General features: G+C 38.1%; 1 protein-coding gene across 6 annotated transcripts in view; it reads left to right on the forward strand.

The window, feature by feature from the left end:
- LOC119569987 (excitatory amino acid transporter-like) overlaps window positions 1-13731 on the forward strand; it is a 109519-nt gene extending 95788 nt beyond the window's left edge. For 3 of the 6 annotated variants that reach the window (XM_037917944.1, XM_037917933.1, XM_037917937.1), the window contains 5 exons: window positions 45-278; window positions 7365-7559; window positions 7686-7820; window positions 7972-8128; window positions 9784-13731. In XM_037917944.1, coding sequence (XP_037773872.1) covers window positions 45-278; window positions 7365-7559; window positions 7686-7820; window positions 7972-8128; window positions 9784-9867 — 805 coding nt within the window. In that variant the 3' untranslated portion in view covers window positions 9868-13731. Of the gene's footprint in view, window positions 1-44; window positions 279-7364; window positions 7560-7685; window positions 7821-7971; window positions 8198-9783 lie in introns of all 6 variants that reach the window. The other 3 variants (XM_037917929.1, XM_037917917.1, XM_037917922.1) reach the window with 1 other exon arrangement.
- Window positions 13732-17500: the final 3769 nt, after the last annotated feature.

The following is a 17500-nucleotide window of genomic DNA, read 5'->3' on the forward strand; positions in this document are numbered from 1 at the left end:
CCTCTGTTAACGCCCTTCCCCCTCCTCTGTCTCCCCCCCCCCAGGCTCTCCCCCGTGGGCGTGGCGAGTGTGATTATGAGCAAAATCCTGATCGTCGAGAACCTGAGCACCGTTATGAGCAACCTGGGCCTGTTCATCGTCACGGTGGTGGTGGGGGTGCTAATCTACCAATGGATTATCCAGAACCTCATCTACTTCTTCTGCACTCGTCGAAATCCCTTCACTTTTTACATCAACCTGCTGGAGCCATGGGTTACCTCCTTCGCCACGGCATCCACGTGAGTTGTGCGAGAGGGTGCCAAGTCTCCGGCACTACTCCCCCCCCCCCCCACAGCGCGACAATGCCACTCACACAGCAGTCTCTCTCTTTCTGTTTCTCCCAGCTTTTTTTTTCTCCTTCGTGCCCCCAGGGAGGAGAAATCAAGTACCATGCTCGCGCGATCTTCATTGGAAATCAAGTTTGATTCTTTAGTTGGTTTGCCTCTTCCTTGATTCGGTTATCCGATGGAGAGTTTATCGATGCTATCAAAGTTAATCAAAATCTAAGAAAAAAAAAGAAAGAAGAAAAAAAGTCAATAAAATAAACATGTACTCTTTTTGTTTAATCTAAATCTAGATTCAAATCATTAATCATCCGACCCATTGAGATAACAATCACCATCACAAACAAGCAAAATTTTTGAATAAAGAGATTCAAATAATATATATTTTTTCCGAACCGAGACTTCAAATTACCCAAAAATGATGACCATATAGTAAAGAAAAACAAAAAACAAAAAAAAAAATGTAAAGAGACTGGAATGTGAGACAGGCACACTCACCAGCCACACTGTCGCGAGTCCTGTAACATCTGACTCATCTCTGACTCATAATGACTTTATTTTTTAACCGATACCCATGACTAAACTATTACGCAACCCGTTTCCCAATTCATGGAACCGACTAACACGCAAACCGGGGACTTCCGACACTAGGGTTTTCTGTACTTATACTATTTAGTTAAAGATGTAATAGAATGTGGAGGTTCAGTAGATTAGCAAAGTTTATTGCTATGAGAGATTACTGAACACATACTCACATGCATATACTAATGCATAAACTATTCGCACTCGCATTCACCAACACACATAGGCATAGGCGCTCATGCACACGCACAGCCACACAGACAAACACTCACGCACGTGCACACACACACACACACACACACACACACACACACACACACACACACACACACACACACACACACACACACACACACACACACACACACACACACACACATTCCTATCCAATTTGCATAGAGTTTTCAATTACTTTCCCTTTATAAATGACAAGAAGAATGTACTCCTATCTGTCTGTCAATTTACGTTTTCCCCCAATTTTGTAGAATGTGCTAAAAAAAATCAAGCCACTAGCTTATCTGTAAAGAAATGAAGATAAACATGACGTGACATGATATGACATGACAAAAGTCCCATTCCACTTATACGGTTCCACTGCAAACCTATCTCTGACTGCCCCCCCCCCCTCCCCTGGACTCGCGTCTGTGGCACCGGCATTACAGCATCGCTGGTGCCGTTTACTTGTAGATAGTTGTGTAAGGCTTTTTAGTTGTGCATGACCACCTTCACCTCGCTGCATGGCTCGCAGTAGCAGTACCGTCAGGCTTCGTTACCACGTTTCTACTCATTTCCACGTGGCCTCATTTCATCATGATGGCGACTGTACATATCACTCTTTTTCTTGCTCTTGTCCGTTTTGTTTTGTTATTTTGTACTTTTTTTGTTATATCCTTTTAATTTTATCTTTATTTTATTTTAGTTCTTTCTACTTCGTTCTTTTACGTTTTCGTTTTATTCACCTTCTCCCCTTTTTTTTATCATTCTCTTTCTCTCTCTCTCTTAGTTTATTTTTCCTTTCTTTTTCCTTTTAATCTGATTTTATTTAGCCTTTCTCCTAATCATTCCATCATCCAATCTACCCAATCATGTTTTTTTATTCATTGCATTCCTTATTTAGCAAAGGAAGTTACCGAGAAGGTTATGTGGAGACATCACTTTATTTGCAAATTCGGAAAATGGGTAAGAAATTAATAAATAAACAAATGAGGAAATAAACACAAGAAGTAGATAAAAGGAGAGAGATGCATTCACATACTCTTCCAGTTCAGATGTGCTTTAGCATGTCGCATGGTCTTTACCTAACATAGGGTATATTGCATTTTTTTTTCTTTTTTTCATTATTTTCATGCATATAAAATAACTTGTTTCGTTTGGAAGGGGCTTCTTTTTTTTCTCTGCGAGTGTTGGTGTATTTTGCGCATTTATGTGACTAACATCTAACTTCGGAAGAATTTACTGACGATTCGATTTTTTTTTCCTTTATTTTATATATTGGCAGTTCTGTGGCACAGTTATGGTAATCTGGACATTTCCCAATGCCTGTATTTATGGCAGATCTTGGGGATGATATTGATAGAAATCTACACATATTTTCTTTTTTTTTTTGTTAGATGTATGGTAACAAAAGCATAATAAAAAATCCCGGCACTAATATACACAAAAGTAACGTTATTTTCCTCTAATGTTCGTTTTGTCTTAATTAACTTCCTGTGAAGCACAAAAATAAACATAATTCCCTTAAAAAAAAAAAAAAAATCCGTCTCAGCCTACCCATTTTGAGTCACGTGATCCGGATTTAGTTTGTAAAGCCGTCTGGGGTTATGTTTCGGTTGATCGAAGTTACACTATATATGTTTCCAAGAACATAATTCCATTTCTAAAAATTGACTTTTAAAATCTGTCCACCTGTTAAGTCTCTACATGCGCATGACAACGCCTATTACTGTATTCTAGTCGATCTTACGTGACCCGGACTCATCCTGTCATGCAGTTACGTTTCGGTTGATCGAAGTCATAACGTGTAATATTTTAGATTTGTCATGATGCATAATTCAAAGTTTTGTTATACGTTCGACGTCACCGTTAAACACAGATCCTTAATTCTGCGAAACATGTGGCTGGAAGCACTTAGATATACACAAATAGACATAAAGGCAAATACAACAACCAGTCAATGAAAAACGTATTACTAAACGTGTTGCCAACAGCTGCAATCGTAATAGTTCAGAATGTCGTTTACAGATAGTTTAGTACCGTTACTACTGCATTTTACTTCTCTGTCTAGTCTTCATTTTATTAATTTATCTTTATCTATTTATCATTATTATTCTTTAGTTCTGCATCAGTTGGATTATCTGCACTTGTGACTTATATCTGTCTTATCAAGCGTGGGTGTGGCCGTGGCTCGAAAGGGAGACGATGGAGATAGTAGGAAGGGGGAGAAGGAAGATAAGAGAGGGAGGAAAGGAGGGATAGAAGAGAGTGGAAAGGAGAGAGGGATGGGAAGAATGAAGGGGAAGAGAGAAGAGGGGGAAGGGAAAGAGAAAAGAGGGTGGAACAGAGAGAGAGAGAGGGGGGGGAGGATGAAAAGGAGAGAGAGGGAGGAGGGTGGAAGGAAGAGAGAGAGATGAGGATGGAAGGGAGAGAGAGGAGTTCAGAATGGATAGAAAGAAGAGAACGGGAATGAGGGGAAGGAGAATGAAGAAAAGGAAATAGGAGTAAAGAATAAAGTATAGGAAATAGAATGACACGGGGAAGCAAAAATCGGAAAACATACACGATGTTCATGTCTAGCTGCTGTTTTGTCTCCATCCTCGTCCACCTGAGCTATTGCCACAACCCCCTGGTTCTTACCTTGAAAACTGTTCCCAACTCCCGGCATAATGTCGATAAAGAAAATCTAAACAAAGGAGAATTGTCACCAAGGTCATCCTACATTACGGGCTGAATTGTAGTAAATCTTGACAAAATAACAGGATAAAGTTTCTAAACCAATGTCACTGCATTTAACTTCACGCAAGGGAGTTGGCATCAGCTGATAGTGCGGTACGTCTAGAGTATTACAGTAAACTCGAGAGGTTCTCACTATCCGGGGTATGCATGTGTTCTCATGCTCATTCTCATTGTGGACAGACTCTTGTCTCTGAAAGGCTTATGTGTAGATATGAATGCGATGCTGTCTTTGCACTCTCCATATATGCTTCGGTGAATGACTGGACATCGACATCGGTAATAGTAAATGGCTGGCTAATAGCGGGGAGTTTAGATAATCCTTTTCCTTACGATATTTTTCTTGTTAAATTAAGAGCCTCCTTAAGAAGTGATTTGGTGTCAAATAACCGTTGTTGGCGTATATATGCGTTTGGTTTTTGTTTCATTTTGTTTTGTTTTTTTGTCTCAAGGAACAAAATTCGTGTGTAGTATTGATTTTCCTTTTCCTTTTATATTTCTGATTGTGTCGTGTTAAAAAATGCGATAACTTTTTTATATCGTCGCTATGATTGGTGTTTAAGCATTGCATTAAAATAACAATACATTGTATGATGCATAGAAAAAGTATAAGCTTGCATGTTTTCAAGACGTAAACACTACCAGTTTCTCTTATATAGTTTAAGATCCCCCGATCAATATTCTAACTAGCCTTATGTAAAGAAAGCTTCACTCCCCAGCCACGAACCAAGCAACAGGCCTGGTATAGTACTAAGTTCACTCCCCAGCCAAGAACCGGGCGTCATACCTGGCCTAATACTAAGATCTTAGCTCGACACGTGGTGTTATTTTGCACATTGCTCTTTCGCGTGGAGTGTTCTCTCAGCAAGAGACGGCGGCCAGGAGGCGTTGGTCGACCGTTGCGTGGCGCGCACAGGAGGCGTCGCCCCGATCCGCCGCGCCGCCCAGACGCCTTCGACCGCCACAGCGTGTGCTTCTCTGAATGGTGTTTTAGACAGGCAGTCCCGTTTCTTACTCTAGGCCTATCTTCTAAAAGTTGATATACAATTATTCCGCTGCCGCATGCTGGCGGCGGCGGTGAAGCAGCCCCACCGTTGCAAAGGTCTCCATCACAACCTGTAAAAGCTTTCTGCTCCAGGAACCTCTAAATTGCATGTGACTAAACTTTAACCATGATTCAGACACAAGATAAACAAATTATACATACCATGTGTATTTTTCCATTTACACTATAAAATGAGGAGAGTAAGTCAAGTAGGCGACGTGTTCATGTTGGCGTCTGCTGTACCCGCTGCCGCCCCTGCCCCGCGCTCCTGCCTGCCTCCTGTACTGTATTCTTGCCCCACATCTTCACTTGGGCTGTTGCATTTTCTGTATTATCTATTGTTCTTAGATTTAATAAACTACTAGATTTGGGGATCCCCCTCATTGTATTTCAGATTTTGTATATGTAAATATGAAAGATAAAATTAGCTATCAGGCTTGAAGATAATTGATGTAGTTAAGTGTAGATAAATCTGATGGTTGATTATAGATTGTTGATATCACTGAATCCCCAATAATGTGCAATTGAGTCTACCACTGGGTTCATCTTCCATCAGGAAGGATGGAGCATTACTGTTGATCTCCTAGACTTGATGGTCAGGACGTGGCTGTGGGTTGCTAGGAGAACACACCTGCTCGCCGCCTCTCCAGTAACGGCCGCATCATCGTTTTCTTTCAGCGGGCGGGAGGGGAGACTGAGGAGGAGCCGACAGAGCCCCGTCTCGATTGCGCTCTCTGCACTCATCCTCACCACCGCTCTCCTCTATACACGAAACCCGCGAGCATGACTTAGGACATAATGCGAGGATGGCTTTTCCTTTCATTCAAATCAATCATTTGTAAGTTATTTCAAGTTATTGGGATGTTGCTCGTGCTTCCCAACAACCATATTAGCTCTCGATGCTAGACAGTTATTCTTTGTTAACCTAACCGTACAAACGGCACGAAAACTTTGAGTTTATTTCATTTTTATACCGAGTTCATATTTTTTCGTAAGAGCAACACTATCTTTAACATAAAAAGTCGGGCATTAGACAGTTCCTACCTCTGTTTCGTCAGCCTTTTCCGCCGTGTCCTTCGGTCGTAAAATTCCCAGCCGTCCAACCATATGTGCTAAGGCTCATCCTCGTTGAGTGGACTCGGTCCCGGTTTGGTGCGTAGAGGCTTCCCATCTGACACCCATCACTCAGTAGAGGGGCATTTTAGACAGAGCTTAGCCTAGCGTGACTAAGAAGGGGATGCACATGGAGACAGGTCTCTATCCCTGGGGTAACCAGCTGCATGGTGTCGCCACCACCTCTCAGTCGGCCCTAGTCCTCATCACTGTAAATTAAACCCCACTAAATTTACCGGATGGGATTTATTGGCATTGTTAATATTCAGTTTCATATGGATGCATGCTACCTGTTTCTACTTAAAAAAAGAGAGAGAGAAAAAAAAACATTTTCAAAATTGTCAAGATGAATACAAAATTTTACTCTGAAACACGGGCATAACCAGTCCTGACATTGGAGGGTTCACTAAAGAAAAAACTATCCAAAGCGCCTGGGTTTCCAATAACCACATACTTATACGGCCGCTTTACTTGAATATCTCGTTGTGATCATCTAGCTTATACAGACAGGAGTTTAAAAGATTTAGCGGACAAACACCCCCAGTTAACTCGCCTCAAAACACTGGGACACATATCCAAGAACCCCCCTGGCTACGCCTGTGTAATAAATAATTGGCTGCAATATGGGAAATGCTGGTATAAGGGACTTCGATTTATAACTTGTCTTGTTGCACTTCAATAATAGCAAAAGTAAATATAAACTGCTTTGAATCAAATATTGTTTTAAAAATGATATAAGTAATCATAACATTTTCTTGGCAAAACCAATCAATTAGATCGCGTCCTCCGGTAAATTTATTCCCTTACCAGTTTATAGCTAGGTCTGCTGTCAGATATGCCATTCAGGTTTGACATGTGATGTTAACGTTTTTTATCCTTACCTTGCAGAGTGCAAAGCTAACCTAGCACTCTAGCCACATTTGCAGGAGCGAGTCGACCCCTGGCTGAGGAGTAGAGCAGTGAGTGTCCGCAGGCTGGGTAAGTGGCTCCCTCTTGTGCTGAAGTCTTTCAGGCCCTCCTCACCCACCAGTCACCCCAGCTCCCATAACGCTATAACCACCTCACTCTCAGTCACTGTCAGACATGCACAACAACCTAGTCTGTTTGTTTGTTTCAGAGGTAGTGCCGGTCCCCGGCCTGTGTGGGTGAGTAAATGTTATTATGTTGGCTAACCCCTGTACTAGCGTTGCCCACCATGCAGGGCATATCATAGGGTTGCGTTTTCGGGTCTGGGCTCGCCCTTTTTCACACTGAGCAGCAGCGGGAGGCACCTGTGCCCAGCGCGCCTGTACCCGAGCTGCCTCACACTGCCAACTTTCCAAGGCACATACTAACAATATTTCCTTTCGCAGGGCGGCTACGCTGCCTATCACCTTCCGATGCATGAACGACAAATGCGGCGTGGATCCCCGAATCTCCCGCTTCGTGCTTCCCATCGGCGCCACAGTTAACATGGACGGAACAGCTCTGTTCGTGTCCGTCGGCACCGTCTTCATAGCTCAGATGAATGAAATCTCGCTCGGTGTTGGGGAGTACGCAACTATTGTGTAAGTTAACGAAACGAAGTATTCTTATCATGCTAATTTGAATAAGCTCCATGGAACAAATGATATAGAAAAACGATGATGATCTTTTTCGCCTGAAACTGAAAACTTGCACTTTCTTCCTTCCAGCGTTACGGCAACCGCTGCCAGCGTTGCCAGTGCCAGTGTGCCAAGTGCTGCACTTGTTCTCATAGTCATCGTTCTCACAGCCGTCAACCTGCCAGCCACGGATGTTTCTCTTCTCTTCACGATCGACTGGCTTGTGTAAGGGAGAGAACACTTCATATCACCTTAAAATGAAATATCTGTGAACATACTCAACTTTTTTCTTATACATCTGACACTTCCCAAGGATTAGCTCACGTCATCAAAGCCCAGTCTGACCACGCACGCCCTTCCTGCCTCCCTCCCACAGTGACCGGTTCCGAACCACGAACAACATGCTCGGCGACTGCTATACAGCCGCCATCGTGGAGCACTGGAGCCAGAAGGAGCTGCAGGCCATGGACGCCGAGAACAGCACCGAGACCAATCCCAATGACGTGGAAAAGGCAGCCGACCTCACGCCCCTGGTAACCCGCCTGCATGACACCGACCCTGATCCAGTGCCGCATGACCTGCCAGTGCTGCTTAAGGGCACGGTGAGATACTAACACTAACCGCGCAGGAAGCAGTGTCTGGGACTAAATTCCTCCGGCCCCCTTTTCTTCTCTTTCATTTTCATTCCCAGCCTCTTCTCTTCTCTCTTCTCTCTCCTCCTCTTCTTCTCTCTCCTTTCTCTCTCTCTCTCTCTCTCTCTCTCTCTCTCTCTCTCTCTCTCTCTCTCTCTCTCTCTCTCTCTCTCTCTCTCTCTCTCTCTCTCTCTCTCTCTCTCCTCTCTCCCCTCTCTCTCTCTCTCTCCTCTCTCAACTTCCCTCCCTCCTTTCTTCCCGTCCTCTTAACCTTCTCTCTCTCTCTCTCTCTCTCTCTCTCTCTCTCTCTCTCTCTCTCTCTCTCTCTCTCTCTCTCTCCTCTCTCCTCCCTCCCTCCCTCCCTTACTCTCTCGTGTTAATAAATATATACCTCGCACACGCGCGCGCGCGCGCACATACACACACACACACACACGCACACACGCACACGCACACACACACACACACAACACACACACACACACACACACACACACACACACACACACACACAGACGCACACACACACAGACACACACACACACACAAACACTCACACTTATACTTATATTCACTGACACTTACACTTACACTCACACTCACACTCATTCTCATTCTCACACTCACTCATGCATTTACTCATACATTCATACTCATACTTATACTTACACTCATTTTCTTACAAGGGTATCATACATTCTGTACTAAATTGATGTCCATTTTACATGGAGCAGCTACGATTTGGAAGTAGATTTTCTCTCTCTCACTTAGAGACAATTAATCATACCTATCTATGTGGCATTTTGTGTGTTTTACCATGAAACTCAAATGAAATGAAACAGCCTTTTTTTCAAATTTAGACCATAAGAGAAGCGTAGTAATTGTCCGCATGCGTGGAAAATGTAAAATGTATCCAGGGCATGTAAGAGTAATCAGTGTGTCACCTATCAGTATAAACTGTAGGCAATAACCCTGCATGAGTGTCTTATTTTTCATTAATTCTCTCGTTTAGATTCTCATTAATGCTTACTCTTAATGAAATAAAGATTCTGATTAATATTCCCAATTAATGAATAGTTTAGATATGTATTACACGACTGCTTCTTTAATTAATGAATATATTGTAAATTCTGTGCAATAAGTTAGTTTGATTATGTTCTTGCTCAAGAAAACTGGTAAATCCAAAGTAAATTTGTGTTATAATGATTAGCACTGATTTGAAAACTCATTCGTGAAAGAGTGGTTTCTACAGGACTATTATTTTTTGTATGTTTTATTGTAAGGAGAAATTTGATAATGATTTTTCTTTTTTACTACTGATATATTTGTTTTATCTAATATATATCATCCATTTATTTGTATTTGGATATGACCTGGACAGCATTGAATTTCACCTCATTTCTGTGAAAGTGTTTTCTACAAGGTCATTCTTTTCTATAAGTATTTTTTTTTTTTTTTTTTAACGGTAGGTTCATGTTTGAGCCCCTGTGATCACAGCATGATACAAGTATAATGGAAACGAGAACCTTAAAAGATGGTTTCTCTCTTCATTCCAGGACAATGGGAAGCTGATGGCTGGCAATGAAATCCATGTTGAGGTGGAAGTAAACCAGAAAGACACGACAACCACCAAAATGTAAACTCACATATGACGAGGATTTGTCACAAAACTCCTTTTTTGATAAGAATTCAGACAAGTTTGTTGAAAATTTTCTGTATATTTTCAGAGAAATTTGTGTGAATGTGTGGAGCTAAACATTCTTTGCATTCTTGTCTTAGAGATATGAGATAAACACTATAGAGAAAAAATTGGTTCAGAAAGGTAAATTCACATAGGACTAAAATGAAAGTCATAAGGATACGAGTAACTGATGATCAAATTAATTTTACTTGTAATTATGAGAGAGAGAAAAAAACCCTGTTCAGAAGTCAAAAGATTTCTTAAACACTGATCATGCTCTGAGAGTTGAAAAATTAGCATGTAAAAACCTCAGAATGATTTAGATGACAATACAATTTTTTTTCACCCCAAAGGCAGTCTATCAGTGGTGTTGAAACAAGAATGTTAATGGCCAAAAATCATAGAGACAAAGCAAATATGGGTGCTATTTTTCAAGAATTTCAGATGATCCTAATGGTTGTTTAATATTGTTAATACTGAAGGACATTAATGGGATAAGGTAAGGATAGTCAAGTAACTACATATGACAGCTACTTTGCTGGAAATCCCTTTCTATACCCAGTAAATATCCTCAAGGAATGAGATATATTAGTGAGATGATAGTTTTAAGTGAATATATATATATATGAATATATTTAGACATCGAAATGTCTAGCCAACAGTAGGATAAAAAGTGATAATAAAGGCATTGTTCTTTTTGAGATGTGTATATATGTTAATTGAAGATTGACATTTATAGATACATAAATTTTGACAATGCCTTAGCTGAGATCCAATAGAATATTAGATATAGACAATGGAATGAGTCAGAGGCACATTATCAACAAAATTATGTGGTTGATTAACAGGTACAATTGGTTTACCAAATAATTGACCTCATATTTTAGGATTTTTTGTCTAAATCACACACCTCAGGGTCTTGTGGAAAAGATTTATACTTTGAGATTCTGGCCATGACTCCTTGCATGCTGCAATATACCTTACTGTATGATAAGCCTGATATATCTCATGCTAAGAAATTAATTGTAATGGTCATGGGAGTACAATGATCAACATTAAATTTCACTTGTTACTATTATTACTCTGTATTAAGCAATCCCCTTTTAGAACATTCATGGATCACTTTTGAAAATGTCATTGTTTCGAGATATAGTATTACCACATTAAATCTCATTGCTTCTGCCAATATAACAGGTGAATCAAGAATGTGAAAGCTCTATTGTATGTGATTTTATGGACTCTTCTATGGATAAATGGCACTGAACATTCATGGAATATGGAATGTTTGGAGCATTTATTCCTCAGATGTAGACATTTTACTCCATTGCCCATATTGGGTAAATATAAAGAGTAGTTGGAGTGGTATCACAGACATTGGGATCCAGTAGATTTAATGTAGAAGGATTATTCAATTTCTTTTAAGGGAAGCAGTTATTTAGATTTCAGCCTTTGTTTAAAGTTATTGAAAAAATAAATCAATTTGATGTGAGAATCCAATTATTCTTTTAGATTTTGAGACTACTAGTCTTTACCTTGAGTATGTGGATGTACTTGTTAATGTACACGTGTATTTTAGCACTACCTTCATTTTCTTTGGTGAAAGAGAAATTGTTCCACATATGATATGTGATGCTTCAAGTTAAAAATGTTTGTTGTAAAATCATTGTGATTATAATATTCATAAACTGCCTTGAATGTTGATTTTTTTTGAGAAATTGAAGGCAGTGAGAAGTACTTCTATGACACTAATGTTCTTGTTTTTAAAACTAACAGGTTTTGAATTTCCAGTACAAAGACTAGTAAGATGAATGATACAATTTGAAATTGCAATTTGAATAACTTCAACTTGTCGGCAGTGTCATATGGAAACCTATGGGGATATGCACGTAGAGTATTTATTTGATCTCCATGTTCATGTGATAAATTTTGAGTTAGTGAAAAAAACTACAGTATTGTTAAATACATTCACATACTCTCAGAAGCTGCAAGTCTTAGGTGGCAGGTTTTAGACAAGTTGTTTATTTTATAGTATCTCGCAAAGAGTGAACTGATGACCCAGAAATATTTCCCTCCCCGCTCTAAAATACGACACAGAAAATAGCAAAATTATTAACTTCATACATTGTAACTATAAAATTCCTTTGTTTTTGTTAAATATTTTGTACCCACACACATTGCAGTGTTTTCTGTGTGTGGGAGAACATATATTACTCCCACAGACCAATCTATATAATTAGCAGGATATCTTTCATTCAGAAAAATGGGTCACTTCAGTATCTCACTCATGATGAACTTTTCCAAGTTAGTGTACTAACTTTTGTGGTTGAATATGAACCCTATCAACTTGTTAAAAGTTTCTTTTTGTAACTTGTGAATGCTGCCAATTATAAGTTAGATAAAGGCTTTGTGTTAGGCGTGCACCCAACCATTGTAAATGTTGATGTGGTACCTAGTGTTATTCTAGCAAAGGCTCATACCCATTGTCAATGATGTATTGAATATTTAGATTTAAAATCAAAGGCAGATTCAAGCAAAAGAACAAATGAATTGACAATAAAATCAATTGAACAGAACGGTAATAAGTGGATGTAAGGTATGTCAGTGACTTGTAAAGACTCAACACACACACTCACATAAGTTGATCCATAAGTATAAACCTGAGGTCCCTGGGTCTTCCCTTAGGTGGACACTGAAGACTCCCAAGATCGAGGTAAAATTCATAAATACAATTAAATTTCAGTGTTATGAAATGCATTGTCTGAGCAACATTAATTTACATTTTATAATTAATTGTAAATAGCATACTTGATGAAAGCTTGCCAACTTTTGCTTGGAATGTCTTGTTATTTTCCTCATGGTAATACAATGACTACCACGATCTTGGGATCCTAAAGTCTTCCAGCATCTAATGATCAGGATTATAGGATCAACGGTATATTCTTGGCAGTATTATAACCTTTACTATTAAGGCCAACAAAAAGATTGAATGCCAACTTTAACTGTTGTTCTAGTTATAACAGCAATTATATATATAGGAAGGTATATATATATAAAGCTGCATGCATCAAAGCAATGATACATCACTTTCCTTAGTTATCACTTAAGTAAGCACTCTAAGAAATTTTATTTGTTATGAATTCATAACTCCATATTTTAAACAGTTTGTTACACACAGGTCTTTTTGACCATGTACTTCCAAGAACACCACAATCACTAGTAGATTTGACAGGTGAGGTTGTCTTTTAACAAGAGCATTAAGGAACTTTATGTCAGTGACACCAGTTATGTCAACAACTTCTTGATGAGTCATCATACCATCACAAGATTTTATTTTCACCACATGGAGATGTCTTTCCTGAAAGCCAAATGACCAAAGAGTCAAAGCAAGATGCACAAGAATGCATATAATCAATCATCTGCACAGTGTGATCAAGGCATACAATACAGTACAATCAAATCTAACATCAATCTTAACTGAAGTAAAATATGCATGATGGTTGAGGAGGCCACATTACATTACATATCATCACTATGTTGTTTTGGCATGTAATATTATTGTCATTTTACTGATAATGGACCAATTTCTATATGGAAAAATAAGTATTTGTTACAGCAAAAAAAAACAAAAAAAACAAGAAAAATCCATATGGAAAAAAAGACAGACAGGCTGTAGCAGTTTTTTTCTTTTTTTTCTTAAAAGAAAATAAAAAAAAGAAAATTCCAGGAAATGTTTCGCATTTATGTAAATAGACAAATGTCACAAGTTAAATATATATCCCAAGTATAGCACATACAATATTGCATAATAAATTAAGAAGGCCAACATTAGTTTTATTGATCCTTTGCACACTCCAAAAAATAATTCTTTTTATAATGGAACTTGTATTTAAATGGAAAAGATTTATGATGTGCACAAATCTCCAAGGAAATCAAGAACATAATGACATCAAGATATAATGGGCTAAGCACAACTTGAAGACTTACAATTTTAACTTTATGAGTGTATAGGAATGTATCACTAAAGACTTTAGCTGTTGGTAAGGCATATGTCTGCAGGTCAATTTCATTCTTTAAATTTTGTTTGTCATGTCTATTTGAGACTACAGTTACTGTGAAAATGAAAATTAATATGTTGTACGTCTTGATTTTTACAGGAGTGGCTGATTCTATATTACAAAATATGATCTAAATATCCAATTATTATTTTTCTTAACTAGCTGTACATAAAGATAAAGTTACCTTTCATTTGTTCTTGCACTGAAAAGATAATAATGCAGTAATAATAATGAAAAGGGTCTAGTATAGGGCAGCAGAAGACACCATGTCTACCTGCTAAGGAAAGAGGAACCAGAAACCATCTTACCACTGCTACTAAAAAGTATTAGCTAGTATGGATGACATATCACTGGTAACAGTTACATTTAGATAATATAATAGTTAATATAATATTCCAGCAATTTTAGCTGGAAGTGGAGAACGTCCATCTAGTTTACTTTAGAGTTTATGGGATACTTCAGATAGCTTGTGAGAAAAGAATAAAAACCTCAACACATTTAATTGTAACAAAAAAGATATTATAAATGTTTTCAGAGAAAGCTGTGCTAAGTAGACTCTGCTAATAAGCTTAGAAGTTGACATATGTAATTTCAAGTATACTGCTGAATTCATACTAAAAAATGAGATTGCAACTAGATACAATTTCATTCTCATGAAACTTACAATGATTCAGACCCAAGCTACTGAAGACCTGGTTTCATGGTGTAACTGACAACACTGAGTGACACCATTAAATTAGTCTTTGTCTTAATCACCAGGATCTCTGGAAGAAAAACACACAATACAAAAACTAGATTTTTCTATTGTGGGTTTTTCTTCCATTGTCTCAACATAGAAGAGTGTTTTTCTATTCACCAGGATCTCTCAAACCCAGGTGCAGGGCAGTGCACAACAATGTACGCTATTCGCACCCTACTTCAAAGGAAATTTTACCTGTATTGTTGGGTGAATGCATTGTAACTATTTCACCTTTTTACCTGAGGCCAAACACAAAACATAATACCTAAAACTGAGTCTGAAAAGCTCATCTCCACAGGATATCCAATTCTGTATTTTCCCCAGTAGATATTGTATAAAAAATGTATATAAAAAATAAACACATAAATAGACAAAGCTCCTTTTTCAGTGTTTATATCCAGAAATCTTTCAGCTTGACAATAAAATGGAATGAAAATAGAACAATATCCATTATTTTTAAAACATTGTTGTGAAATGCAGGTAAGTCTTCTATGCTCCAGATTTTTTAGATATATTTCTAACCTCACTATATATAGGGGGTTCCAATGTACATTACACAAAGTAACTGAATTCCTCCACACCCCATCTTGGTATTAGAGAAGCTAATGTTCTCTGTTTTTCATCATCTGGTAAACATCATCCAACTTCCTTAATCATCACAGATCTTCATATCACTTTCAAGCTTTTCTTTACATTCCACGGTTAAGACATTTCTACTATTATTTCCCCCATGTAGGGTTATGCCTCAATTGGCCCTGACAAATATATCTGAAGCTTCTCTTCAATGCAGGTCTGAGAAGGAAGAAGCTCTTGAGTAACAATTTCATAAGTTCCCCATTTTGCAGAAGTCATGCAGGTGTGTGTGTGTGTGTGTGCATGCATGCACACATACGCACACACTCACGCACACACTCACACACTCTCTCTCTCTCTCTCTCTCTCTCTCATTTGTTCATATATAAACTCACTCACTCACACTGTTATCAAAAGGTATATCCAAAGTCCAGCACTATGAATAATGTTTAATAGTGTATTTTTATTTAATCCAAACACTCTACAAACATTTTTCATTCACACAAAATGTCACAATAATTCTTGTATTGAAAAATCTGTCTTAGGTATCCAGTGAATACAATCAGGAGATCAAAAAGCAGTACTAAATAAACAAAAAGACAAAAAACAAAAGAATTATTGCCCTGGTTTAACTAACAAGTGAAGGTTTACAATGAAAACTGTGTTCTTTGATGTCATACAACTAATTAGGTAGGCCTGTTGTGCTTAACTGTAAAGAGACTTCAGTAAACCAATAATCTGCAAATATCATGATGAAAAGTATACCTGAAACCAATTATGACTTCATTTGACAAAAATACCCATACTTCTGGTGGTAAATTATGCTAAAGGATTAAAATTCAACAATCACAGTGTGGCTTATAAACTATATAATCTCTTGCTTCATATCTTCTATAAAACATATGTCATACTAAATCCACATAATAAAACAATAATTTATTAGACACAGTTTCACCCCACACAGTGGGGAAAAGATTATCAATAGATATTATACACTTGTAAAAAATAAGTATTTTCCATATTTTGTGTCAATACCAAATAAGATCTTTCTTCATTTTACTAGTAAAAATGCTTTTTACAATAAATAAAACAAGATAATACATTTACTGATAATCTTAAGCCAAGAGGTATCATGCACTCCTTTAGATGGATGATATACCAGTTGGTCAGGAATTTATAAAACCAATTACTTCAGATTCTGCAGTATCTACTTTTGTAACATGCTTATCAAAGATGTAAATCTGGTATCATCATCTGTAGCATACTGTATGAAAAATAGGTGGAAAATATACATGTATGCTGTCCTTATGTAACCTAATAAAAGATAGTCTTTTAATCATTGCTCCCTATTAACAAAAGTTTATGGTTAATTTTCTTCTTTTTAAATTACATTGGCAATGTCAATAAAATGGGTGAATTATACATATATCATGTAACTAATTAAACCAGATGCTAAGAATCAAAATTATAGATTTTTGAAACTAAACTAAATCTAGCTCTGCAATATGCTCAACATTGGTCTAGTTAAAATCAAAATGGAATTCTTATCCGTGACAATTATGAACATTAGTTATATTACTGCAATTATTCACAGAGAGATATTTTCATCTTCCAAGCCACCTCTAGTCTCAATTCATAGAACTCTTAAGCACACACATTCCTTGATACTACATAGCATCCAAATCTGGGGAGACAGGCAAGAAAGAACCATCAAGAAGAGAAACAAAGAAGTAGGAGAAGAAGAGGAAGAAGCAGAAGGAGAAGAGGAGGAAGAAGTAGGAGAAGAAGACGAAGAAGAAAACATTGTTATCTGGCATGTGTCTTCAATTCATTTAGTGACAACTCGTCATTCACACTTCCCAATGCATAATGGATTTCAGTTATGCATCATCCACTGATGTTTATTTTCTATATAAAGAAAAGAAAAAAATCCCCTTCTTAACGTGAGCTGAACCTTTCAAAATCTAATATCCTTACTTATTCTGAGAGGGAGGGAAGGAAGCAAGGAAGGTTTGAAGGTAGAGAAGAAGGGAAACGAAGAGGAAGTGGGAAGTAAGTGTGTGTGTGTGTGTGTGTGTGTGTGTGTGTGTGTGTGTGTGTGTGTGTGTGTGTGTGTGTGTGTGTGTGTGTGTGTGTGTGTGAGTGAGTGAGTGAGTGAGTGAGTGAGTGAGTGAGTGAGTGAGTGAGTGAGTGAGTGAGTGAGTGAGTGAGTGAGTGAGTGGGTG

Source organism: Penaeus monodon, chromosome 4 (genome assembly GCF_015228065.2).
Source record: "Penaeus monodon isolate SGIC_2016 chromosome 4, NSTDA_Pmon_1, whole genome shotgun sequence".
NCBI lineage: Eukaryota > Metazoa > Arthropoda > Malacostraca > Decapoda > Penaeidae > Penaeus > Penaeus monodon.